We start from the raw sequence: 22,781 nt of genomic DNA on the forward strand, positions 1-22,781 counted from the left end.
ACAGCTGCCCGGTGCTACCAATGACTCTCGCCCGTTGGCAACCACGTGGCAGAGGGAGAAACGTCCAGAAGATCTGTGCGTGCGGAGAGTGTGCTTTCTTGCCCTCCGCACCCTTTCACTTTCCTGAGCATCTCTTTGACCCTTTGAGCTCACTCGCGTTGCGATAGACTCGTGCCTAACAGCATGTCGACTTGGAACAAGGTGAGATAGAATGCTGAGGTGTTCGGTAGAGGGTCGAGGGGCTGCTCGCTGCGAGAGCCAGTCGCAAGGTGGGACCGCGATTCGGATGTTGGACATCGTGTGAGCTGACTTCGGCCTCTGTCCATCCTCTGACTTGTCCACTGCGCTTCTCAGCACTAGTGAGTAAATACGAGGTGCCAGATTGCAATGGTAGTCACTCCCTGCGCCGGCTGCTCAGATAGCTCACCAGCCCCCCCGCTCTCCCGCTCGACCTCTCTCAACCGCATCAGCCACTGGAAGACAAAGGGCTGCACGCCTTGGTCGAAGCAGTACTTCACCGACCGTCTCGTCGGCCAATCAGTCACTGCAGGTGATGGCATCGAAGTTCGCATCGACCGCCTTGAGACGTTCGATGGCGATGTCGAGCTGGGCAATCGCAAGTGAGTACGAAGGGAGGTGCGAGAGCAGGTATGCTGCGAGGACTGCAGGCTGACCAGTCGCCTCGCGCTGCTCTCCAGGGGCAAGCTGATCACGATCTACGACGTCGACATGCACCTTGCCTGGGTAGCCACCTCGTCTTCCTCCTCCGGCTCATCCTCCTCATCGTCGCCAACTACGATCGCCAAGGGCAAGTTGCGCTTTCCCGAAGTCTCGCACGAGATCGAGGACCAAGGCGACGACTACACCTGGGAGACGACACTCGACTCGGAGAGTGACGAGGGCGTAGAGGAGAAGCAGAGGCAGGTGGCATACAAGGCCGTCAAGAAGGACCTGGCAGAGAAGCTGCTTCCTGCTTTCAAGGACTTCAGGGCTACGCTGGTTGACAAGCACGCGAGGGATCTGGGCCACGAGGACCAGCAATCTGGGCCAAACAGTGGGGCATCGACGCCTGCTGCCGCGGCTGCTGCTGCTGCTGCTGCGCCAGCCGCCAAGGCCGAGCAGTCCAAGCCAAAGGCAGCTGCGGCCTCTTCTTCGGCGGTCTCCACCTCAACGGACGTCGTAGAGCTCTCAGCCGCGCAAGCCTGCTCACAATCGGACCTCTGGGACCTCCTCACCAACCCAGCCCGCATTCCGATGTGGACTCGCTCCCCCGCGGACTTCTCGCTCACTCCTGGTGCCCCCTTTTCCCTCTTCGGCGGCAATGTACGCGGCAAAGTGCTTAGCGTCAATGAGCCGTCGAAGTTGGTTATGGCATGGCGTCCCCCTACCTGGGAGCCCAAGGACCACTTTGGTGAGCTGGAGCTGAGGCTGAGCGAGGGAGAGGGGAGCACGGATCTGAAGATCAGGCTGCAGGGTGTGCCTCAGGGTGAGGAGGAGAGCAGTAGGAAGGGACTGGAGGAGATGTACATGAATGGGCTCAAGAGGTTGGGTTTGAGTGCGGTCATCTAGGCGAGCAGGTCGTGCAAGGCGAAGCGATAGCTCTTGGACACTCGTGCGCAACAATAGAAGCGATGGAGCCAATCTAATATGGTACACAAGCATAGCATGAAGAAGTGGCGTAAAGTCTAGTGGCGTGTAGAGGAGTAGTGATGCCTGGCAGCCACGCCTCGATTGGTGTGTGCGTGCGCAGAGGTCAAGCGACAGTCGGTCCTCTCGGTCGCAGTCCGACGTCGACACGCATTGAGGCGTCGACTGTGTCTGGGGTTCGCGGCGGACGACGGTGGACTGAGCGCAGGGCTCAGAGCCAAAGGCAGCCACAAATTGCCTCGGAGTGTCGCACCACAGCCTCTAGATCGCTCCTTGACTTGCCTCTCTCCGGTCTCAGCACAGCAACGTCATCATCATCATCAGCAGCAGCAGCATCGGCGCAGCAAACGCATTATCGTCTCATGTCGTGAAGTAGTCCATCGCCGTCGCCGTCGCCGTCACCGCCACCCTGCCGCGCCCACTCCATCGCATCTTACTCGGCCAGTCGCTCCTCGTCATCGGGGCTAGCCGCAGATGCCTTTCCCTTCGTCGTCGTCCTCGGCCCACGACATCTCGGATCACTATGGCCTCGTCAATTTGGGGAACACTTGCTTCCTCAACTCGGTGCTGCAACTCCTTGCCGTCACTCGACCTCTTCATGCGCTCCTCCATCCTGAAGGCGATCTCGCCTTGCCATCGAGAGCACTCGAGGATGGTCTTAGAACAGTCAGCCTCACCCCAAACCGTGTCCCTCGACGGAAGGTTCCTGCCCTACTCGCCATCGATGAGAGCAAGCAGAGGGCCATTGCTCTTCCCGATCTGACAGACGAAGAGATCGATCAGCTACACGCACTCCTCTCCCTCTCCGAGTCGTTTCGCTTCACGCTCGACAAGATGTGGAAGCAGGGTTCGAGTAGTAGTGGAGGCGCAAAGGCGAGCAGCATCAGCCCAAAGACACTCCTCAAGCTGCTTGCGAAAAAGTACGACCAGTTCGGAGACTACGAACAGCAGGACGCGCACGAGCTACTTCGTCTCTTGCTGGACGCCATGCGAATGGAGGAGATCGATTTCATCAAGAAGGTCAAGCCAAATCCGCGAGGCTCGAGATCACTGACACCCTCCGCTTCGACGGGCACACTGAGCGGCGCAAGTTCCGTATCTTCGGACGAGCGTGACTCAGCTGCTACAAGGCAGTGGAAGCGATCCTTGCCCACCGGTGGAAGAGGGGACGAGACACCAACAGCGGGCGAAGAGCAGCAGCCTTGGACTTCTCTCGTCGACGTTCTCTGGGGTGGCAAACTGGCAAGCATGGTCGTCTGCGAAGGCTGTCGGCATGTCTCGCATACATACGAGGATTTCCTGGACCTCTCGTTGCCGCTACGCGCAGAGGATGCCCTGAGCAGAGGTGGAGGCAGTGGCAAGGAGCGGCGCTCGACGAGGATGAGGCTCACAGATCGATGGAGGAGCAGCAGGCCGGGCTCAACGACGCCTGGACCGTTGGACAAGAAGGCGGCGGCCGAGGCGAGAGACACAATCCTCAAGGGAACAACAGAGGACGATGCCTTTGGCCCGAACGGCGTATGCGATACCGAGCCCAGCGTGGACACGTCGTCTGCGCAGCGAAAAAAGCATAGAGGCATCAGACCAAGCAGTGCCTTTGGACACCGAGCAGGCAAAGAAGCTGCCTCTGCGGACGAAGGCGAGGGAGCAGCGGCAGGCAGTAGTGGCAGTGGTGGCTGGGGAGCTTGGGCAGCTTCGCTCGGGAGGAGCAGATCTGCTCGTCCAGCAAGCGCGAAGCCGCAACAATCATCAAAGACTGTCAGTGCAGCTCCCTCTGCCGACGAGCAGTCAGATCGAGACGCGATCGATATGCCCGACGTCGCGTCCCTCGCCATCAGTCAGCCGCCATCTCGCCCTTCTTCAACGCAGCCTATCACCGCTACAACTGCTGCGGATCCAGTCCACGCTAATGCACTCAACGCAGCTTTTGAGGCAAAGACCAGAGGCTCAAAGGATCTCCTCAGCGCCTTGAGCAATGCGTCGAGACCAAGCAGCCGCGCAACCAGCAAGACAAGGGAGCGATCCGCTTCTTCCGGTCTCGGCCCGCAGCTTGCGCCTGAGTTGCGAAGTAGTAGCCCCGGCACTGAGAGGGCCAACGCCGCCCAACAACGAGGTCACCACCCACATCATCAGCATCATCACTCCATCTCGAACCTCTTTCCCTCTCTGCATCACCATCCTGGCTCCTCCTCGTCTTCCTCGTCGCGCAAGGAGCCCTCCGACCAAGCAAAGTACATCGCCCGCGTCTTCAGCGAATCACAGCTCCATTCGGGCGCGTCAGGCTCAGATAGCCATCAGCATCAACCGCCTGTGAGCAAATTCCGCGCAAAAGTCAGATCAGACCAAGCGGACACGGGTCTCGTATTGGCTCTACGCACTTTTCACTCTTCTGAGGTACTCAGCGATGCCAATGCCTTCCATTGCAAGCGCTGTTGGCGACGTCTCAACCCTGCGAAAGGTGCGGAGAGAGAGATGATGCGCCGCAGGAGGGTCAGGAGAGGGAAGAGGGCGAGCGGGAGTGAGGATAGTGATGATGCAGAGGAGAGAGAGGGGGAGAAGAATGAGGAGGAGGATGTGATGGCAGGCGACGCGACGGGAGACAGCGACGGCGGCGGTGATACAGCGCCCACGCCAGTGCCGCAGGGCTTGGCTGCGCCTGTGAAGCTCGTGGCTCCACAGGCTAAGCGTGTCGCTATCCCTTCGCTGGGTAGCTTGAGTTCCGATGAGGACTCGGAGGCGGAGGCGATCGCACCGACAGCCGCGAGCGGCGACGTACGTATCGAGCCCCCGTCTCCTCCAGCAAATCCGAGCGAAGGCGACTCAGGTGCCAGGACTCCCGTTTCGCGTACGCCGTCAGACACAGCTCGGCCGTCACCTGCCGTTACGGGCGGCGCCGACGATGCATCGAAGAGCTATCTTGACGCGCGGTCGGGAGATCCGGAGGCTACTGTGAAGCCGGGCGAAGGCGAGAGCCTGATAGCACAGCTGGACGCTCAGGCGGAAGCGCAGACTGAGGAGGAAGCGGCTGCTGCTGCTGCTGCTGCGGCACCGGCTCCCTCGACCTCCGTGTCTACCACATCGACCATAACGACATCCTTCCCAGGCACATCGACGTCGAGCCTTGGCACCCAGTCGGACGCGGCGCCGTCTCTCACTACCTCGGACACTGGCACGTCAGCCGACTCGACGCAATCCAGTCGCCTCGCTCCGCCGGTCGCAGCCCTGAGCGAGGTCAGAAGCAGCGATTCGGATCCGATCTCCTCATCGAAAGACCTCCCTGGCTCACGCAAGGCAGTAGCTGCCAACGGCGCCCGTTCAGCGCCCGGCAGCACTATGCCCTCCCCACGCTCGGCCACGACACCTCTGCCGGTCCCTCGTCCCCTGCGCATAGCGCAGCGCTCTTCCCAATCCATCCCGCGACGGGCGCTCAAACGCTACCTTATCTCCGAGCTACCACCGGTGCTCGTCTTCCACCTGAAGCGATTCCAGATGACCTCGGGCCATGGCAAGTCCTCCTTCATGTCCTCATCGGCAGGCAGTGGCTCATTCAGGAAAATCGACGACGTTGTGAGCTTCCCTGAGTGGCTGGACATGGCCGAGTGGATCGCCCCGCCTAGAGAGGAGTACGATCGCTTCGGGCGGTTGAAGGAGACGAGTGACTCGAGCGTGTTGGAGGAAAGGAGCAAGGAGATGACGCAGCGTCAGGCCGCTGTTGTAGCGAACGGGCACGCGGAGGGGTCAGCTGCGGACGGCGTGGAGAGCGGTAGTGAGCGCGAGCCTGACGCTCTTTTGTCACCGATGCCGAACGGAGGAGCGAATCTGGGCAGACGACCCTCCACCTGGAGCCGTATCAGGGCACGAGCCACCAGTGGCGGCAGCAATAGTGGCGCAGAGCGTCGCGTCAGCGCTGATGGGGCGTCGACAGACTTGCCCTCGCGTACTGCGACCCCGTCGACAAGCGAAGCTCGCGTTGCTACTCCCCGTATCACTCAAGAAGAGCTCCACGAAGCCTCAGGCACCAATGGGGCAGCCAGCCAGCGTCCGCCACGCACGCCTTCCCCTCTGTACCGCCTCTACGCCGTAGTAGCGCACCATGGCGCTACGTTACACGGTGGACACTACACCTGCTTCGTGGCAACAGATCGTGCTCGTCCCCGCTCTGGCGCTGGCGGAGCTACAGCAAGTGACGGGCAGAAGGTCAAGAAGAAGTCGTCTGCGACGCTGAGCAAGGAAAGGCGACAGGCAACATACGATTCGACAGCCACAGTTGTTGCCCCCGTGCCATCAGCGGTGCAGGGCGGCGAAGGAGAAGCTGTAGAGTGCGCAGAGCCGGCCGGCAGCCAAGACGCTCAGCCGCCTGAGTCAGCGACGGACGAAGAGCGTCGAGGCTCCTCTGCCTCTGCACAGTCCACGGCTTCGTCCGCTTCACGTTCGTCGACGTCTTCCTCCCAGCATCTGGCCGACACAGCCCCTTCGACCTTTGACGCTGAGCCCAGGCAGTGGGTGCATTGTTCAGACACGATGGTGCGGACGGCTACGCTTGAGGAGGTTCTGCGCTGCAAGAATGCGTATCTGCTGGCGTATCAGCGGGTGGAGTAGGCGGAGGATCTATGTAGAGGGCACAGGGAGAGAAGATAGCAAGGCCGAGAGCCAGGAGCCGGCCCTCGCGCGTGTACATACAATCATTGCCTTTGCTAATCAATGCTTGCACGCAATCTCATCTCGCTTGGATTAACTTCATTTCGCTGAGTCGGACAATACGCACGATTCGTAGGTATATGAGAAAGCATTCGGAAGAAGCTAGGTAAGGAAAAGCGCAGAGACGAAGTGCAAATCGCGAGACTCTTAAACAGGCAACATCCCTTCCTCTTGACCAATCATAGCCCAAGCCTCCTTGCTCGTCGTCGTAGCCAGGACGAGCCCCAACGGCCCCATCTCAGCAAAGAAGTCGGCCCTCCCATCCACCTCCTCGCGGAGCACCTCGAGTGAGTCGTGCAGCGGGCTGTTCTCGGGAAGCTCTTCTGCACTCGCTGAGGACACCTTGCCGAGTGCGGCAAAGTAAGAGACCGTGGCGTGATGATTGAAGGCGGCGATGCGGAGGTAGAGGGGGCGGACCGAGGGCGGGCATCCGGGCTTGCTGTCGCCAGAGGTGCTGGCAAAGAAGGTGAGCGAGCCAATCATGCGACTGTAATCCTGGACAAGGCGGCGAAGGTACTCGAGCTGCGTGCCGTCATCATCCTGCTGCCGACTAGGGTCTCGCCTGCCCTCGTAACGCTGCTTGCCCAACAGCGTGACAGCGCGACTGAGCCAGAGCAGGGCGCAGGCCGCGAGGGCGAAGATGTGTGGCCCGACGTACGACCGCATCAGCAATGTCTGCGGGTCCACCGGTGTCCTTGCCTTGCCTGCTAGTATGCACTCCTCGAGCACCTCAACGAGTGTACTGACCGTCTTGAGCGTCGTGGTCGTGGAGTGCGGGAGGGTCTGCATGCGGTAATAGAGGCGAACAGCGCCACGCAACGAGTAGCGGAAGGCTTGCATCGAGTAGATGGTCTTGGTGCCCGGGGGGCTGTCGCTAGACGAAGAGGTCGGCGCAGGATCATCGTCCTCGCTCGCACCGCAGCTGTGAATGATAGACTCGCAGTCGTCCACGGTGACATTCTTCCATCCACCGTGTTGATGAGCCAGATCGTTGAGCGAGCCGAACATGAGAGCGCAGCGCATCACTTCGGCAGGGACAGTCTCGAGTGGATTGGCAGAGAGGTCACCAAGCGACTGGATGAGTCCTTCGTGCGAGAGGGTACCGGTGGGAAGCATGCGTTCGTGCATGACGTGCGGAGCATTAAAGGCGAAGGCGTGCCAGCGGTCCACAGCGAAGAGGACGCATCGTCGCCTTGCTGCGTCGCGCGAAAGTTGTCCAGAGAGGCTCGTGGCTGCGATCTTGGACGAGGCGGCTGCCAAGGGTGAGCTGTCTGTGTTGCCTTGGCGAAGTCCGTCAAGGTAGCAGAGCAGGAGCGCATCCGCCTCCAGAGCGGCAGTCGCTGCTGCCATCTTGCGTGCGGCCCGTACGGCGATCAGCCCAGAGGAACAGGCGTCGAGGACACCGTCGGCACGGTTGTACTGGAGCCCACCCATCGCGGAGCCTTGCAGCTGGGCGAGTCGAACGGCGTGCGGCTTCTGATCCTTGGCCGCTGACGAAGAGGTGGATGAGGACGAGGAGATGTTTCCCACGGAGCCCAGCGGCGGGGATGCGGGTTCGAGGCAGAGCTTCATCGCTCGCGTGACGAGGCGATCATTGAGGCCTGCCATGTCCGTATCCTCATCGACGTTGAAGGGGCGGATGGCGAAGGTGGCATTGACTTCTGACTTGACAAAAAAGCCTCGCATGGATGAGGTCGCGGTGCTTAACGGCGTCGTCGATGCAGTGACCGGAGTGGCGAGTTTCTCGACTGGCACCGGTCTGGCTTGCTCTTGTGGCTCGCGCCTGAGCTTCTCCGTGGACAGCTCAACCATGGTCTCGGCTGCCTCACTGTCAGGTGAACGCACCGCCTCAGGCAATGGAGCCTCAAGTTCGTCAACCTCTTCTGCCTCCTCGACGGTGTCGGGTACCTCTTCATGTGGGCGCTTACGAGGTGTCTGATTCATTTCTGTGGCGTCCTCCCACGGTCGGCTAGGACGTGATATGGGAGATGTTGAGAAGCAGGACGCGTGGTGGCTGCTAATACTGGTCCTGGCCATTGATGTCTGGCGACTGGACAGTGGGAGCTGCTCGCCTCGAGATGAAGGCGACTCTGATAGGCGACGCTCTTCCTGAGATGCTGCAGTCGACGTCTGCTCTTGCTGCAGTGTGTTGAGGCGCGTCTCGAGGTCCTTAATGTATCCCTTGGATGGCCCTCTCTTGGCAGGTCGACGCGAGTACTGACAATCGACACCGCTTCGGACACAGTTCGTGCATGGCTGAACGACGATCATGTCTTCCTCGCTAGCGTTGCTGTGCGAAGGAGGAGAGGTTCCCGTGTAGCCTGCCTCTCCAGGGAAGGCCCCCACTGCGTCACACCGAGTTTTCCTCCTTTGACATTCGGCACATGATCGACTATTACGCAGCCTCTTACGAGGTAGCATGGACGATACGCTGCTTCCCATGCCATACCATCCGCTGTTGCTACTCCCACTACCATCGCCCATGTCGGGGTGCTGGGGCGCGTCCCAAGCGAAGCCGTGCGTGCCGTGGGCCGAGATGGGGGGTGTCGGCAAGGGCGGATGTGTTGGTCTCTGTGGCATATGATGGTAGCCGTCATGCACGTGGTGGGCGTTTCCTCCGTTCCAAGCCTGAGAGATAGGCTGCGCGTGGTGCGGCAGCGGCGCCACGTCACGGTGATGATGGTACGCTGAAGGCATACCCGTAGGCACTAGTGAAGGAGGCTGCAAAGGCGTGGCAGGCGTCAAGCTCTCGTAGTGACGCTCTCGTACCGCGGCCATGGGTGGCGGGGGAAGAGTCGAAGCTGTTGGCAGTCTGGGCAGTGCATGAGATGGCGAGGGCAGCATTGGGCGATGTCGCTCGCCTCCTGTTCCGCCGACGGCGCCACTGCTGCCACCAGACGGTGGAGAATAGTCCGCGTGACGGAAGAGAGATGACGGAGGCGGCAGTCGCGGTCGTTCTGAGAAGTCGAGACGGCTCATCATAGGGCGCGCTGAAGAGGATGGGAAGGACGAGGAGAAAGGTGGACAAGATGGTTAATGCCTCGGTGGAGCGTCGTCGAATAGGCGATCGAGGCGCACGGGTAAGACGGAGGGAAAGGCAAGACCGACGAGCGAGAAACTGGAGTCGTTTCGCTTGTCGTTGCCCTCTACGCCTCCTTCGACGCCTTTGGCGGTGTGATGTGCTGTCGTGGTAAGGAGTCGGACGGGTAGAAGGGAGAGAAGAGAGGGCAACTTGGTGCAGTCAATAGAACTTGTTCGTCCTGTCCCTCTAGCTCGGCACCTGCTGCAGTGCGACCGTCACCGATGCACTGTCGCAGCATCAGGCAGGGATCGCAGCGTCCGGCACTCGTCCTGTTTCGCCCCCCCAGATTTTGCGGCCCGCTTCTTGACGTGCAAAAGCCCCGCCCGCGCTTTGCCGGCTGGGCTCCATCACCAACCTAACCAACTTGAAGACAGATCCCGTTGATTGCTGAGCTCAAACGGCTACACAATGAGCCGCCTCAGCTAGCTCGCGCCGTCTCAAGCCACTACCATCATCAGGATGAGTGAGCGTATCCATCTCATTCCGACCGGGATGGATGAGCCTTTTTGACGGGCCAGAACGACCCATGTTGACCTCCGCCCATAATGGTCCGCCTTGAAGTTCGGAGCTACGACGGCTGCCGGAGAAGGGAGAGACGAAAGGGGGGCTTGGACGGCCGAGGGTGCTAGCTGGCTGCGTAAGAGGTGGCTGCAGGCATCCACAACCGCACGCAGAACAAGCGATTCCGAGAGGTAGAGCGACTTGGCGTCGTCTTGCCCCTGTACCAAGAGGCGATCAGCAGCATCCGAAGCATGGACGGTGAGATCGTGTACAGTCGCGCGCGCTGGGCGTTGGCTAGTGGCTTTGCCAGTTCCTGAACTTGTAGAATAGCTCTGGTATCTTGCCCTCGAGTCTCGCTTTGAAATCAAGAGCAGTGAGTGGTTAATGGTATCGAACAGTTTCGCCGCGCCCAAACCAGTGGTAGCATGACCAGAAAGGCCAATCGAAGCAATCTTGTGCGTGCCCGCCCCCTCTGTACTTTGCCATGGTATTGAGATGCTGTGCCCCGCAGAGTCAGAGAGCAGCAAGAAGCGTTCGCGCACCCGTCAGTCCGCTCACAGCGCCGCTACAGCGCCTTGCTCCGATCCATCCAACGAATCTAGGCCCAATCCTCAGACTCAGCCAAAGAGGCCGTCCGCGGTGAAGTCCGTCTACCGACTCCGCCTAGAGCCTGGCCCACCTTAGCGTCGACGGCGACGACGACGACAGCAACGACGACGACGACGACGGAAGGCGACGGACGAAGAGCTGAGCTGGTGGTGACGGACGGGTCTTCCCGATCCAGGCTGCGACGATCGTGACCGCTACGCCGACGCCGAAGCCAACAAAAGCTTGCAATCGGCCCGTGGCGTCGTCCGGACGCGCCACCTCAGCGTGAGCAGCCAACATCTCGAGCGCAGCAGATAGGCTTCCAATACAGAACGGCCTAGATTCACCGTAGCGCCGCTCGAACCGATTCCATTGACTGGACCCTTTCCACTGAGATGGCGGCTCAGCGGCTCATACTGTCAACCGTGGCGGGATCGTCGATTCCGACTGTCATGGCGTCAGGATCAACAATCAGCCGTATTCTGAGCGTGAGGCTGGCACGAGCGACATGCGGCGTGACGAGCTTGGCGCTTCGACAGCTGTCGACGACCTCGAGGCTGGATTTGTCACACAACAGTGGCGGCAACGACGGATCAGCAAAGAGGCATGGCGTCCCGATGATCACCCTGTACACGGGCACGTATTGCTCGCTGTGCGATGTGGTCAAGGAGACGTTGAAGGACGCAGCCAAGAGCGAGGAGGTGAGCTGGCAGGGGCCGTCGTGCGTAGCAACGCTTGGCTGAACGAAGACTGCCCTGAATGCCGCATCTGCAGACCCCGAAGTTCGACGTCTCAATTTATGATATCCATGACGACTCGCTACCAGACGTTCAGCGGTGGCGTAGAGCGTATCAGTACGACATACCGGTGATACATCTTGATGGCAAAGGTGAGATTGGCTGGACGTGAGAGACCAAAACGCCGTGCTGACTAGGCGACTGTGACGCAGAAATCGCGCGCCATCGTCTTGACAAGGCCGTGCTGCTCGAGAAGCTCAGAGAAGCGATTTCTGAGGTCAAGCAATCATAGCGTCTGTAGTTACGAGCGATAGCAGCAATGAACACTTTGATGATGATGCGACTTGGTAAAGCTTGAGGATCGTTGGCCTGAACCCGCAGCGCCGCCCTGCCCTTCGGTTCCGCGCGAGGTCACACAACAAACGGAACGGAACGGAAACTGGGACGAAATCGATTCGAGCCAGGCGGGCGGGCGGGGCGACTCGAGGAGCAGGGACGGCGCGGGCATGAGAGCGGCTGTGCGGTCGACGACGAATACGAAGCTCCCTCGACTTTACCAGCCTTTCTACCATCCCCTATCCTCCGATCACCATCAACAGTGAGTATCGGCTTGAAGGCCGATCAGGCGGCATTACTACGCTACTCTATGAGTTGCGAAGTCAACGAAGGATTGGAAGTCGAGAATGGCTAGGAGGGGTCGACAAGAGAAGGCAGAAGTTGGCCTTCGCGGAGGAAGCTTGGGATCATGGTGATGGCAAATGGAAAGAGCCAACATTCGCTGGCGAGAAGGGAGGAGTGCAGGCAGGCAGCACAAGTAGAGTGGGTCAGGCGTAATCACGGGCAGACGATGGCAAAGAGGCATCGCACAGTCAGATCTGGACTCGAAGTGAGCCAGCTGATCTACGATTGCCTTTCGTTCAGTGCCTCTGCGTCGTCGCCAGGCAGATGATGGGAGGAGCAGGAGCATGGCGAGGTGGAAGGATCTAGCGCAGCACAGCAGAGTCGTCGAGCAACGTACCACCACTGCTCCGCCAATCGTACTGACTCGCAGCCCGCTCTTTCTCCACCCGCAGGCAACATGTCCGCTCAGCAGGAGGCCTTCAAGCGCTACGTCGAGGTTGGACGTGTCGTCCTGATCAACAAGGGCGAGGGTGAAGGCAAGCTCGCCGTCATTGCCGAGATTGTCGACCACAACAAGGTGAGCAGCAGCAACTCGCGAGCGCAGCACATGCGGATCTCCCCACTCACATTCTGTTCCTACTTCCCTTCCTTTGCGCAGGCCATCGTCGACGGCCCCTCGACCGGTGTCCCTCGCCAGGTCATCCGCTACCGCTACACCACCCTCACCCCCTTCGTCGTCCCTGGTCTCCCCCGCGGAGCCGGTACCTCGATTGTCAAGAAGTTCTTTGACAAGTCGGACGTCGCCGAGAAGTGGGCCAAGAGCTCATGGGCAAAGAAGAGGCAAGCCATGAAGGCCAAGAGGGAGGCTACCGACTTCGACCGCTTCAACATCATGTTGCTCAAGAAGCAGCGTAGGTTCTTGGTCAACAAGGCGGCAAAGAAGCAGGCCAAGGCGTAAGCGGGTTGGTCGATTGGCCATCGCTCTCTTGTCTCGTCTTTCTGCATCACACAACCATTGGAGTCCGGTTTGAGCCGACTCCGTCATGTCCATGTACTATCAGCCTAGCCTGCTCGCACGGTGGGGGGCGAATCACACATCAGCTGACGCGAAACCCGCGCCAGCTTTTTCCAGACAGAAGATGGCGAGCGAGAGTGAGACGAGTGACTGATGTGTGGGAGGGTTCGCGTGGGAGTCGAAGGATGATGACGTCTCGCGATGGCGTTGAAGCGAGTACTCGTCGCTCACGTCGGGTACGCTCATCGTCACGCTACGGGAGCGGGTCCTTGCTCTGCCCCGCGAGCGCCCCACTTGCCCTCACAGGGTGCGCTCGACTTAGCTCCCACTCAGAAGAGGGAAGAAACGCGTGTTCTGCCTTTGGTGTTGTTGTTTGCTACGCGCAGCGTCTAGCTCACCATCCTGGTCCTCCACCTCCCGGCCCAGCCATGACGGCCGCCCCTCCCGTCGTACCAACAGTCACTCCGGCACCAGCCGCCTCTGTACTGCCGCTGGCCTGCGGATCCTTCTTGTACTCTGACTTCTCCACCTTGACCTCTCCGTTGATGAGCTGATAGACGTATGAGACGACGTTTGTTCCTTGAATGTCCAGGAGCACGAACGAGGGTGTCGGTGGGGGCGCAGGTTTGCGAGCTGGCTTCTTTGCAGATGGCAGTGCTTGCTTGCCGTCCTTCTTTTCGTCTGATGGACCTGTCGCCTTTGCGTCTGACACCTCCTCTTTGCCGGCCGCCTCGTCTCGTTCTATAGAGCGAGTTCAGGGCCGTCCGCGTCAGCTACCCTTGAATCATGCGAAATCAACACGCCCTTTGAGCCACCTACCCTTGTTGTCGTCTTCGTCCTTCTTGTCTGCCTCCGCTTCCTCCTTTCTGTCCTTGGTCCTCCCCTCTCCCTCCGCCTCTCCCTCCTGAGCGTCGGCGAACAACGGCCAGTGACTACTCCATGCTCCAGTGGCACTGCCCGGGTTCACGTAGAAGCGCCCTTCGTACTCCCAGCTCTGGAAGCGATGCGTGGAGCCCGTGAGCAGAATGTCGACATCCATTTGTGTAGCCACTGAGTGAAGAAGGTCTCGGTCGCCGGGTGGGAGGATCTGATGACCATGCACGACGCCAAGGCGTAGAGATCCGTGCTGGAGGATTATTGTCTGAGGTAAATGGGGTGACTGCGAGAGTGGGGAGAGGGGACGCCGTCGCGGTAAACAGTAAGAGGATGAGATAGGCGACTGGCATCTCTTCTTACCTCATCAAAGTCTCCCTTGACGCCCTTGACATCAGGCGCAATGGTCCGCAGATAGTCCCACGTCTCTCGATCACATACATTGCCCGTACAAACGACTTGCTGGATCTTGCCCGGCACGAGGAGCTTTCTGAACTTGACTGGCAGCGCCGCTGCTCTGAGTGGAAGATGCAGGTCTCCGACGACGAGGACAAGCATCTCGATGTCGGCGAGGTCGAAGTGTTGAATCGAGAAGTCGAGATTGACTTGAAGGCCTCTTGTCGTCGCCAACGCTCGCTCGGGCCATCAACTCACCGTAGGACGCACCACGTGGGCGATTAGCTCGGCGGGGCTGGCTGCGAGCCAAGCTTGTTCTGTCGTCCGAGGCTCGTAGAGGGAGGCGAAGGCTCCTGCCGATGCACGGCAGCTGCCTCCGCGACGGGAGCGATCCAGACAATCGACAACACTCAACTCCCCGACACTCGATCCTGTCCTTCTTAGCATCTCTCGCGCCATTTCGACGAGCTTGACCGCTACCAGGCCCCTGCGTGCTCTTGTCGACAGCTCTCGCTCGCCCTCTTCTCTCCCTCCTCTCCCTGTGCACGGCCTGGCTGCCGGCTCTGACTTCTCCCTTCCCAACACAAGACGGTTGCAGCATCGGCGCGAATCTACGACTGAGATCACCCTCTTGATCTGCAATTCCAGTCCTCTGTAGCGACTTCCTCTCTCTGCGACGACCCGAGATGTTTTGCACCGCCTCGCCGGCAAGGCAGGCGGCAAAATCATCAGGCGCGGCGCCATCGTCATCGGCAGGGCAAAGGGCGGCTTCGGCGCTGCGCTCGCTTGCTCTCCCCTCGTCGATGTCGTCGCTCCTCTTCATCGCCGCATTCGCCGTCACACAAGCAGTAGCATCGCCAACACCATGGTCACCGCGCCTTGACGAGCGACAGACACCTCCTCCGCCTGGCTCATCAGGCGACTTTACTGGCCTGACCAGCATGGGTACCCAAAAGACTATTGGCCTGATTCTCGCCATTGGCTCATCGCTGGCCATTGGCACATCCTTCATCATCACCAAGCGGGGTCTGATGGATGCCGCAGAGCGTGGTGGAATGCAGAACGCCTCCGAGGGCCACAGCTACTTGCAGAACCCAATCTGGTGGGCAGGGATGGTAACGATGATCGTAGGCGAGGTGGCCAACTTTGCCGCCTACATGTTCGCGCCGCCTATCCTGGTCACGCCATTGGGCGCCTTGAGCGTCCTTATCGGCTCGATCCTCGCATCTTTCATCCTCAAGGAGGAGCTTGGTCGCCTGGGCAGGGTAGGCTGCACCCTCTGCCTCGTAGGCACAGTCATCATCGTCGTCAATGCCCCCGAGGACAAGGAGGTTCAAACAGTCGACGAAATCCTCAACTACGCACTCCAGACCCCCTTCCTTACATATTGCTTCCTCTCCTTCGTCTTTGTCGTCTGGATGATCTGGCGCATGGTGCCCCGCTACGGCAAGAAGACGCCCCTCGTCTACCTCTCTATCTGCTCTCTGTCTGGCAGCATTACTGTCATGGCCGTCAAGGGTTTTGGAGTCGCTCTCAAGCTCACAGTGGACGGCAACAACCAATTCACCCACCCAAGCACCTACTGCTTTGCCATTGTAGTCGTCGTCTGCATCCTGGTCCAGATGAACTACTTCAACAAGGCCCTCGATCAGTTTTCGACCAATATCGTCAATCCGATATACTACGTGACATTTACAACCAGCACCATCTTTGCCTCGTTCCTCCTTTTCCGCGGCTTCAATACGGAAGGAGCCGCTCCGGCTGTCTCGCTTTTAGGAGGCTTCGTCGTCATCTTCATGGGAGTGTATCTCCTCAACATGAACAAGCTCATAGACCCTGTGACTCAGCAGCCGCGTATGAGCTTGGTGACTGGAGAAGGGATCAGCGGGACGGGAAGGCTGAGCGAGTCGTATGAGCGGGTGGGGCTGATGAATCGCCATCACGGCGATGGAGGCAGCAGGACTAGCATCGGAGGGAGGAGTGTTGGTGGAGGGCAGAGGAGCTCGATGAGTCTCGCTGATCAGTACTGGGCTGCTGCTGCAACCAATAGTGGGGGAGCAGGACATCAGCATAGCCACTCGAGGAGAGGTAGCAACGGCAGCACTCTCTTCAATGCGTACGACGATCTAGGGGAGGATGAGAATGTGGGGACGCGGCATCATCCCCACCATGTGCTCGGTCAGCTAGACGAGGAAGACGACAGTGGCGTGTCTTCGCCGCGTGACGACGCATACTCGATGTCGCCGATCTCGCCGCGTCAGCACGGCAGGACAGGGTCGCTGGGCAGGTCGCAGGGCGCCAATCAGCAGCATCGCCGCAGTGCGAGCCTCAAGACGGTAGTGGGCTCGAATGGCAAGGTCATACCAGGCGCGCCTGGCGTAAATGGCAGCACAACAAATGGGACAGCCGCGGCGTCCGGAGGCGCGGTGGGAGCCGCAGGGGCGGCGGCGTTGCTCGGGGCTGTGAAAAAGTGACGAGGGCGAGGATCGAGTCATGAAAGCGCGGAGGATGGGGCGCAATCGCGCTTGTTGTAATTCAAGGTATTGACAAGCAGCGACGCGTGTAGGGTTGACGGGTAGCTGATCGCATCAGCGTCGAGCTACTCAGCGTCGAGCTACTCAGCGTCGAGCTACCTGGATCCAGCCTTCTTCGCCCTCCGACATCGTAGCGACGCTGCCATCGTGAAAGGCGCTCTTCTGCTCGGATTGCCAGCTGCCACGGTCCGCCGCTGGCTCTGCTTGTCCCTCCTCGGCAGGCGTAGTTGCCGCGTCGGACTCGCCGCCCTCTGTCGCCCCTGTCGCTGCGGCGGCCTTTTTCTTCTTCTTGCCCTCCACGGCTGCTGCCTTCTTCTTGTTCTTCTTCCTCGCTCCGCCCTCAGCAGACGACCCGCTCGAAGAGATGGAGGAGCGCCGACTGTCTCGACCTTCAGCTCCTGCTGCATCTGCCTCAGCTGCAAGCTCACGCGCTCGAGTTCGCGGACTGACACTACGTGGGGGGGCCTCTGGACCGGCAGAGTGATGGGAGGCGCCCGATGCTGCCGACGTCGAAGAAGCGGCTGAATCTGATCGCTCTCGACACAGCTGATGGCGTGCCTTGGCAGTGGGGCTGGCTGAGCGGCCACCGCCTGTGCGGGGGGATCGCGCTGGAGTGGATAATGGTATACCGCCTGTTGGCGTCCCTTGCTGCTTTTCTTGGTCGTCCGGTCCCGCCCTCTGCTGGCCCTGCTGGCCTCCTGTGACCCAATTGGTGAAGCGCCAAGGGGAGCTTTCCTGCCTCGCCGCCTCGAGCTTCTCCCGTCTGCGCCTCTCGAATGCGTTCCTGTATCTCTCGTAGCCTTCGCGGAAGTTGGGGGCCACACGATTAGAGAAGATGATCTCGCCTCTTGGATTTGAAGACGGCGGGATGGGAGGGATGGGAACACGGCGAACTGTGGGTGTCGCATCGCCGCTGCTGGTCGGTGAAGGCGGGCCGCGGACAAGGCGTGTCTGTGAAGCATTGTTGCCAGGTGAGCGGGGAGCGTGTGGTCCTGCCTCGGTAGGTGACGTCGAGGAGATAAAGGGTAGCGCTCTCCTCCACCATGACTTGGTAGGCGGGGGTCTGGTATTGAGGTACATGTTGAAGGGTCTCAATGCCCTGTTGGCCTGTGGCACGAATCGATTTGCAGCTACGATGCGCTCTGCATACATGCCCGAGGCAAAGAAGAGGAAGAGTGTCGTCGAGCATACGACGAGCAGAGCTAGCTGGGCGTAATGCAGCGGCAGGTAGGCCTTGGGAAGGAATGCGACGTGATAGCCCAGGAAGAGGATGGCACAGCACAGCAATGCTAGAGTAGTCTGGTACTTGCGTTTGCGTCGCAGCAGACGAGCTGCATTTTGTTTGAGTCGCTCCTCGAAGATGAGGAGGTCACGGAACGTCGGTCCATCAGGTGTTGGAGGCTTGGCTGCTGGATTGGGAGAGTCGAGGTGCACGCTACGCTGTTGTCGAGTGACGGCTTGCCTGCGTGGCGCCGTCGAAGCGGACATGGCTGCGGCCGTTTCCTCCGTAGTGGTACCACCACTATCAATGGACCGAGGCTGAGGAGTCTGTGCCCGGTCTCATGCTGCCTCATGCTGCCTCACGCCGCCTTCCGTCCCGTGTCTGTGCGCCTCCACTCGCGGTCCGCTCGGACTTGACGGCGTCGATCAACAGCAGCGACTCGCCTCAACTCCGCCACTCGGATGAACCAATCATCTCCAGCTCTTCGCGAATCAACTCACGACCCTAGATCGAGGCGGAGTCCGGTAGACAGCCCTAGTCGAGGATGCTTTTTTCTCCCCTTCTTGACCACGAATTCCAAATTTGCATCCATGTATCGGCCTGCAAAGCTCGATGAGGAGAGCAGACGCATTCTCACCACTCTGCAGCTAGCGCGTCTCGCCCTCGATGAGGCAGACGAGTACAAGCAATTTCACTCGCAGAGCCTGACAGAGGCTGGCGGCGAGGGCAGCTCTTCGCGCGATACTCAAGAGGCGATTGGAGCCATCCGCAAGTCATTGGCCGTTGCCTTGCAAGATGAAGGTGAGGATAAATTCAGCGCTCAAGAGTACGCCAGCATCGTCGACTTTGAATGGAGCTCCGAGCAGGGCAGGACACATCCAGATGAGAACCGATGGGCGAATGTGTGGCCTTGTGAGTGGTCCATAGCACCGAGTAGTCGACGATGTGCCCAATCTGACGTAGCCATTTCCTACACGCCTCCAAGGGAACCACTCGCTCCTCCCACCACCGTACCTCAACGCGTCTACGCTCCCCTGCCTGCCATCATCTCTCCTTCCGCTGCCCACTTCTCAGCCTTACATTGCAGCGCAGGCACCTCTGCCCAACACCTTTCCCGCCTTCTATCATCACATCCTCTCGACGCGTGCCACACTTCTCGTCAACCTCACCCCTGAATTCGATGCCTCGCGCGGTTTCAAGATGCGCAAGGGCCACCGCTATTGGCCCAAGGCAAAGGGTAAACCGATGGACGTCGGTCAAGGGTGGAGCGTCGAGCTAATGGAAGAGAGCAAAGACACAAGGCTGCTGGATGTACCAGTCAATGGGCAGGCAAGCTCTGGCAGGCGCTTCGACCCGACGAGAGACTGGATCATTGTGCAGAGGCGACTCAAGATCACACCTCCTGCTGGATGGGTGGAAGGACCCGCCTATGACTTTGGAGCTGTCACGCAGCAGGGGGAGACACCATCGAAACCAGCTACATCGCCGGCGATACCGCGCATCATCACCATGCTTCACGTCGAGGATTGGTCGGACGGAGGAGATGCCGCCGCCGACAACTTTGCACGCCTAGTCGAGCTCGTGGCTGCGCACCAGCGTCAAGAGCAGGGAGACGTGCAGCCGCCTCAGTCCCCACGGCAGCAGACAGCGCCTCGCCCGCCCATCTGGATACACTGCTCGGCAGGCATCGGCCGCACAGGCACTCTCATCGGCGGATTGATGGCGAGGGACTTGCTTCTCCCGCTTCAGCAGCAAAGAGTGAGCGGCCCCGCGAAGGGCGACACTGCAACTCAAGCCACGAATGGCAAACCCCACGCACAAGGCCAAATGCTCGCCACGATGCCCGCCCTCGCCTTGACGCTGCGGATCTGGAGCCACATGCGGACAAGGCGCGCAGGCCTCGTCACCACGGCCGAGCAAGCGCGAATGATAATGAGCGAGATTGAGAGGATTCGAGGCGCAGCAGCCGCGTAGACGGGCCTCAACAGCAGCACACGGGACGCGCCGCGACTAGGATGGAAGAGGAATGAATTCGAGGTTTCTGTATCATGATGGCAGTGACAGGTGAAGAAGACCCGCAAAGAGGAACGCGCACCGCACGCTCTCGGCCCCCCAGTCTATTCTAAGCACTCGCGCCGCACACGCCCAGTCTAAGCGGACAGGTAGATTCGACCCTCCAAGGGGCGCAGCTTGCCCTCGTCGTGAGCATCGCCGTGCGTGCCCAGCGCCAAGTCGAGATTCTTGCCCTTTGCCTCGGCGGGCAGGGTGAAGGCGACTTCCTTCGTCGTGAAGTTGAGAGCCACGACGGCAATTTTACCCTTGGCTTGCTCATCGCTCAGCTTGGCGTAGACGAGCGTCTCGTCGCTCTTGGGGTCGTGGATGCGGAAGAGACCGTGGCCGAGGACGTCAATGTGCTTGGTGCGCAGCTGCATGGCCTTGCGGTAGTAGTTGAGGACGGAGCCTGCGTCCTTGTCCTGCGAGGCGACGTTGATGTCCTTGTACGTGTCATTGACCTTCATCCAGGGACCCTTGGCGTTGGTCGTGAAGCCGGCGTGTTGCTCAGCCGACCACTGGACGGGCGTGCGAGCGTGGTCGCGAGCCAAGGCGGACAGGTTCAGCTTGGCGGTGTCAAACTCTTGCTGAGAGGCGCCCTTGGCCTTGAGCATCTTCCAGTAGTTGATCGAGCCCTGCAAAAGGAGCGGAGAAGAAGCGCGGGGTCAATGAAGAGGTTTCAGCACCCGCAGTTCAGGACCACACCCACAATGTCCTGGTAGTCTTCGATGTCCCAGTCCTTGGGGAAGTTGACGGTACCAATTTCTTGGCCCTGGTAAAGGAAGAGCGTGCCGGACTGCGAAGCCGCCAGCGTAGCGAGCATCTTGCCGGAGGCGACGCGGTGCTCAGGCGCGTCGTTGGCGTACCTTGAAATGGCCCTGGCGATGTCGTGGTTCTCAAGGAAAAAGCTGGGCCACGAGTCGGTGCCCTCGACGTGCGTCTGGTGAGCGCGGATGATCTCCTTGAACTGGCTGAGGCGGCGCTTCTCCGCAGGAAGGAGTCTATAGAGATCATTCTCGACGTCGCGACCAAAGTCGCACAGGCTGAAGTGGAAGTTCATCGACATCTGGGGGTCGCTCGCACTCGTGGCGCGAACAGAGCGCTCAAAGGTGGCGTTGGGGAACTCGCCTACTGTCATGCTGTCGTACTGGGCAAAGACCTTGCCGATCTCACGCAGGTAGTCTTCGAGCTGAGGACCGTCACAGAAGAGGTGGAAAGCAGGCTGGTGCTCGACGTCCTTGTCAATGACGGGAGCGTCAGGGAAGTCCATGGGCTTGCTGTACATCGAGGCCGTGTCGATACGGAAGCCGTCAACGCCCTTCTCGAGCCAGTACTTGATGGCCGAGTCGATGATGGCCTTGCGGCACTCTTCATTAGTCCAGTTGAAGTCGGGCTGTCCAACGACGAAGCTGCCGGCGTGAGAGCAGCGAGTCAGCAGAATGGTCGGATGTGCGTTCCTCGTCGCACACCCACAGGTGGAGGTAGTACTCTTGTGTCTTCTCGTCCCACTCCCAGGCCGACTCGCTGAAGCAAGAGCGCCAGTTGTTCGGAGGGTGGCGCTTGCCGTCAGCGTCGTACTTGGCTGGGCGCCAGATAAACCAGTCACGCTTCGGGTTGTCCTTGGAAGAGCGCGACTCCTGGAACCACCTGCGCGTGCGACATTGAGCCAGCGTCAGCAAAGCTCCGCTATCGCCGCCCTCGATTCACTCACTTGTGCTGGTCACTGCAGTGGTTGATGACGAGGTCGCACAAAATGCGCAGACCGCGCTCGTGGCAGCCCTTGATCAACGCGTCCATGTCGGCCATCGTGCCGTAAGGAGGGTAAATGGCGTTGTAGTCCTGGCACGACGGCGAGGGTGGATCAGTATGGCAGTTTTGGGAAGTCTCGCTCCAAGCCACTCACGGCGATGTCATAGCCCATGTCGATCTGAGGGCTGTCATACATGGGCGACAACCAGATGGTGTTCGCGCCGGTCGACTTGATGTAGTCCAGGCGCGAGATGATGCCAGGGATATCACCCATACCATCGCCCTAGCACGTCGAGACGAGATGTCAGCTTCATGTCACCCGCGCAACTTCCTCAGTATCGCCTCACATTGGAGTCTTGGAACGAAGCTGGCCAGACCTAGCGAGGAGGAACATCATTAGTCAGGATTTCGAAACCTCGTCTCAGCCAATCTCCCGCCCACCTGGTAAATGATGGCGTCTTGCCACCACCTCTTGGGACCACGAGTCAAAACGGGGCTGTTGGCGTTGGTCATCGTCGTTTTTACTCGTCGAGAAGAAGCTGGAGATGGTAAGGAGGGAAAGAGAGCGGAGAACCGGTAGGGCGGAGTCAAGTACCGCTCGTGCACGTCCCCCACCCCCCCGGCCCCGGCCCTCATTCCCCCGCACCTGCCCTGGTCCCTGCAGGCCTGCAGCAGAATCGATCTTCGCCGGACGACATACGGAGCAGGCAAACGGCGAGCCTGAGCGAAGAAACATGAGGGCAAGACGCACCCTTCGGGGAGTCTCCTCTTCTTGATCTCTCCGGATAATGCTTCGCACGAATGGTGCGCCTTGGAAAGCATCGTTGATCCGATCATCAGCCTCTCAGACTAGGCCTGACAGCAACCACTCGATGGCCGATGTGTGAATTGGCTCAGATCGGCGAGTTCCACGGCTCCCACGTCTGCATCAGAAAGGCAGGCAATGCTCAGAAAGACCTTGCTGGGGTGGGCCGAGCATCATCGCAACCTTCGTCATCGGTCGATTTGATCTTCGACAAAATCTCGTGGCCCTCGCCATTCGCTTAGGCTACGAGGAGGGACATAT

The 22,781-nt window shown here is 59.8% G+C and overlaps 9 protein-coding genes across 9 annotated transcripts; 5 read left to right on the forward strand and 4 right to left on the reverse strand.

Moving 5' to 3' along the window:
* Positions 1–127: 127 nt before the first annotated feature.
* Positions 128–1,636, forward strand: BDZ90DRAFT_229244 (hypothetical protein). The gene is made up of 4 exons (XM_025504983.1): positions 128–201; positions 355–359; positions 471–620; positions 699–1,636. The coding sequence occupies exons 1-4, from the start codon at positions 184–186 to the stop codon at positions 1,567–1,569; spliced, it is 1,044 nt and encodes a 347-aa protein (XP_025364837.1). The 5' UTR covers positions 128–183; the 3' UTR covers positions 1,570–1,636.
* A 290-nt stretch (positions 1,637–1,926) lies between these two features.
* Positions 1,927–6,378, forward strand: BDZ90DRAFT_229246 (peptidase C19, ubiquitin carboxyl-terminal hydrolase 2). The gene has a single exon (XM_025504984.1). The coding sequence runs from the start codon at positions 2,122–2,124 to the stop codon at positions 6,244–6,246; it is 4,125 nt and encodes a 1,374-aa protein (XP_025364838.1). The 5' UTR covers positions 1,927–2,121; the 3' UTR covers positions 6,247–6,378.
* BDZ90DRAFT_7389 (hypothetical protein) lies at positions 6,112–9,409 on the reverse strand. The gene has a single exon (XM_025509825.1). It carries the CDS (start codon positions 9,325–9,327, stop codon positions 6,493–6,495), a length of 2,835 nt encoding a protein of 944 aa, XP_025364839.1. The 5' UTR covers positions 9,328–9,409; the 3' UTR covers positions 6,112–6,492.
* Positions 9,410–10,968: 1,559 nt separating this feature from the next.
* BDZ90DRAFT_257318 (hypothetical protein) lies at positions 10,969–12,832 on the forward strand (the record flags this gene model as incomplete). Its single annotated transcript, XM_025507940.1, has 4 exons — positions 10,969–11,217; positions 11,291–11,405; positions 12,327–12,451; positions 12,533–12,832. 4 exons carry the CDS (start codon positions 10,969–10,971, stop codon positions 12,830–12,832), a joined length of 789 nt encoding a protein of 262 aa, XP_025364840.1.
* A 577-nt stretch (positions 12,833–13,409) lies between these two features.
* BDZ90DRAFT_235486 (Metallo-dependent phosphatase) lies at positions 13,410–14,320 on the reverse strand (the record flags this gene model as incomplete). Its single annotated transcript, XM_025507263.1, has 3 exons — positions 13,410–13,606; positions 13,823–14,048; positions 14,126–14,320. Coding segments are annotated over 3 exons (618 nt in total), but the record flags the coding sequence as incomplete, so codon positions are not given.
* Positions 14,321–14,961: 641 nt separating this feature from the next.
* Positions 14,962–16,038, forward strand: BDZ90DRAFT_216205 (DUF803-domain-containing protein; the record flags this gene model as incomplete). The annotated part of the gene is made up of 1 exon (XM_025504259.1): positions 14,962–16,038. A coding segment is annotated over one exon (1,077 nt), but the record flags the coding sequence as incomplete, so codon positions are not given.
* Positions 16,039–16,532: 494 nt separating this feature from the next.
* BDZ90DRAFT_7514 (hypothetical protein) lies at positions 16,533–18,248 on the reverse strand. Its single transcript, XM_025509839.1, has one exon. The coding sequence runs from the start codon at positions 18,178–18,180 to the stop codon at positions 16,777–16,779; it is 1,404 nt and encodes a 467-aa protein (XP_025364843.1). The 5' UTR covers positions 18,181–18,248; the 3' UTR covers positions 16,533–16,776.
* Positions 18,249–18,370: 122 nt separating this feature from the next.
* BDZ90DRAFT_229252 (phosphatases II) lies at positions 18,371–20,373 on the forward strand. The gene is made up of 2 exons (XM_025504985.1): positions 18,371–18,826; positions 18,900–20,373. Exons 1-2 carry the CDS (start codon positions 18,505–18,507, stop codon positions 19,886–19,888), a joined length of 1,311 nt encoding a protein of 436 aa, XP_025364844.1. The 5' UTR covers positions 18,371–18,504; the 3' UTR covers positions 19,889–20,373.
* Positions 19,923–22,290, reverse strand: BDZ90DRAFT_229253 (glycoside hydrolase). The gene is made up of 7 exons (XM_025504986.1): positions 22,157–22,290; positions 22,063–22,092; positions 21,870–21,998; positions 21,678–21,805; positions 21,440–21,613; positions 20,676–21,375; positions 19,923–20,601 (listed from the first exon to the last, which is right to left on the reverse strand). Exons 1-7 carry the CDS (start codon positions 22,226–22,228, stop codon positions 20,065–20,067), a joined length of 1,770 nt encoding a protein of 589 aa, XP_025364845.1. The 5' UTR covers positions 22,229–22,290; the 3' UTR covers positions 19,923–20,064.
* Between the last annotated feature and the right edge of the window lie 491 nt (positions 22,291–22,781).

The sequence above is a fragment of the Jaminaea rosea genome, assembly GCF_003144245.1.
Source record: "Jaminaea rosea strain MCA 5214 unplaced genomic scaffold BDZ90scaffold_1, whole genome shotgun sequence".
Classification (NCBI taxonomy): Eukaryota; Fungi; Basidiomycota; class Exobasidiomycetes; order Microstromatales; genus Jaminaea; species Jaminaea rosea.

Bases quoted from the DNA above. Each gene is read 5' to 3' on its own strand.
- BDZ90DRAFT_229252 (XM_025504985.1), top strand. From the start codon at position 18,505: ATGTATCGGCCTGCAAAGCTCGATGAGGAGAGCAGACGCATTCTCACC. The intron at 18,827-18,899 runs GTGAGTGGTCCA...CACGCCTCCAAG, and splicing joins ATGGGCGAATGTGTGGCCTT to GGAACCACTCGCTCCTCCCA.
- BDZ90DRAFT_229253 (XM_025504986.1), bottom strand. From the start codon at position 22,228: ATGACCAACGCCAACAGCCCCGTTTTGACTCGTGGTCCCAAGAGGTGG. The intron at 21,999-22,062 runs GTGAGGCGATAC...TCGACGTGCTAG, and splicing joins CTTCGTTCCAAGACTCCAAT to GGCGATGGTATGGGTGATAT. The intron at 21,376-21,439 runs GTGGGTGTGCGA...TCACGCCGGCAG, and splicing joins CAAGAGTACTACCTCCACCT to CTTCGTCGTTGGACAGCCCG.
- BDZ90DRAFT_7389 (XM_025509825.1), bottom strand. From the start codon at position 9,327: ATGATGAGCCGTCTCGACTTCTCAGAACGACCGCGACTGCCGCCTCCG.
- BDZ90DRAFT_229246 (XM_025504984.1), top strand. From the start codon at position 2,122: ATGCCTTTCCCTTCGTCGTCGTCCTCGGCCCACGACATCTCGGATCAC.
- BDZ90DRAFT_7514 (XM_025509839.1), bottom strand. From the start codon at position 18,180: ATGTCCGCTTCGACGGCGCCACGCAGGCAAGCCGTCACTCGACAACAG.
- BDZ90DRAFT_229244 (XM_025504983.1), top strand. The intron at 621-698 runs GTGAGTACGAAG...GCTGCTCTCCAG, and splicing joins GTCGAGCTGGGCAATCGCAA to GGGCAAGCTGATCACGATCT.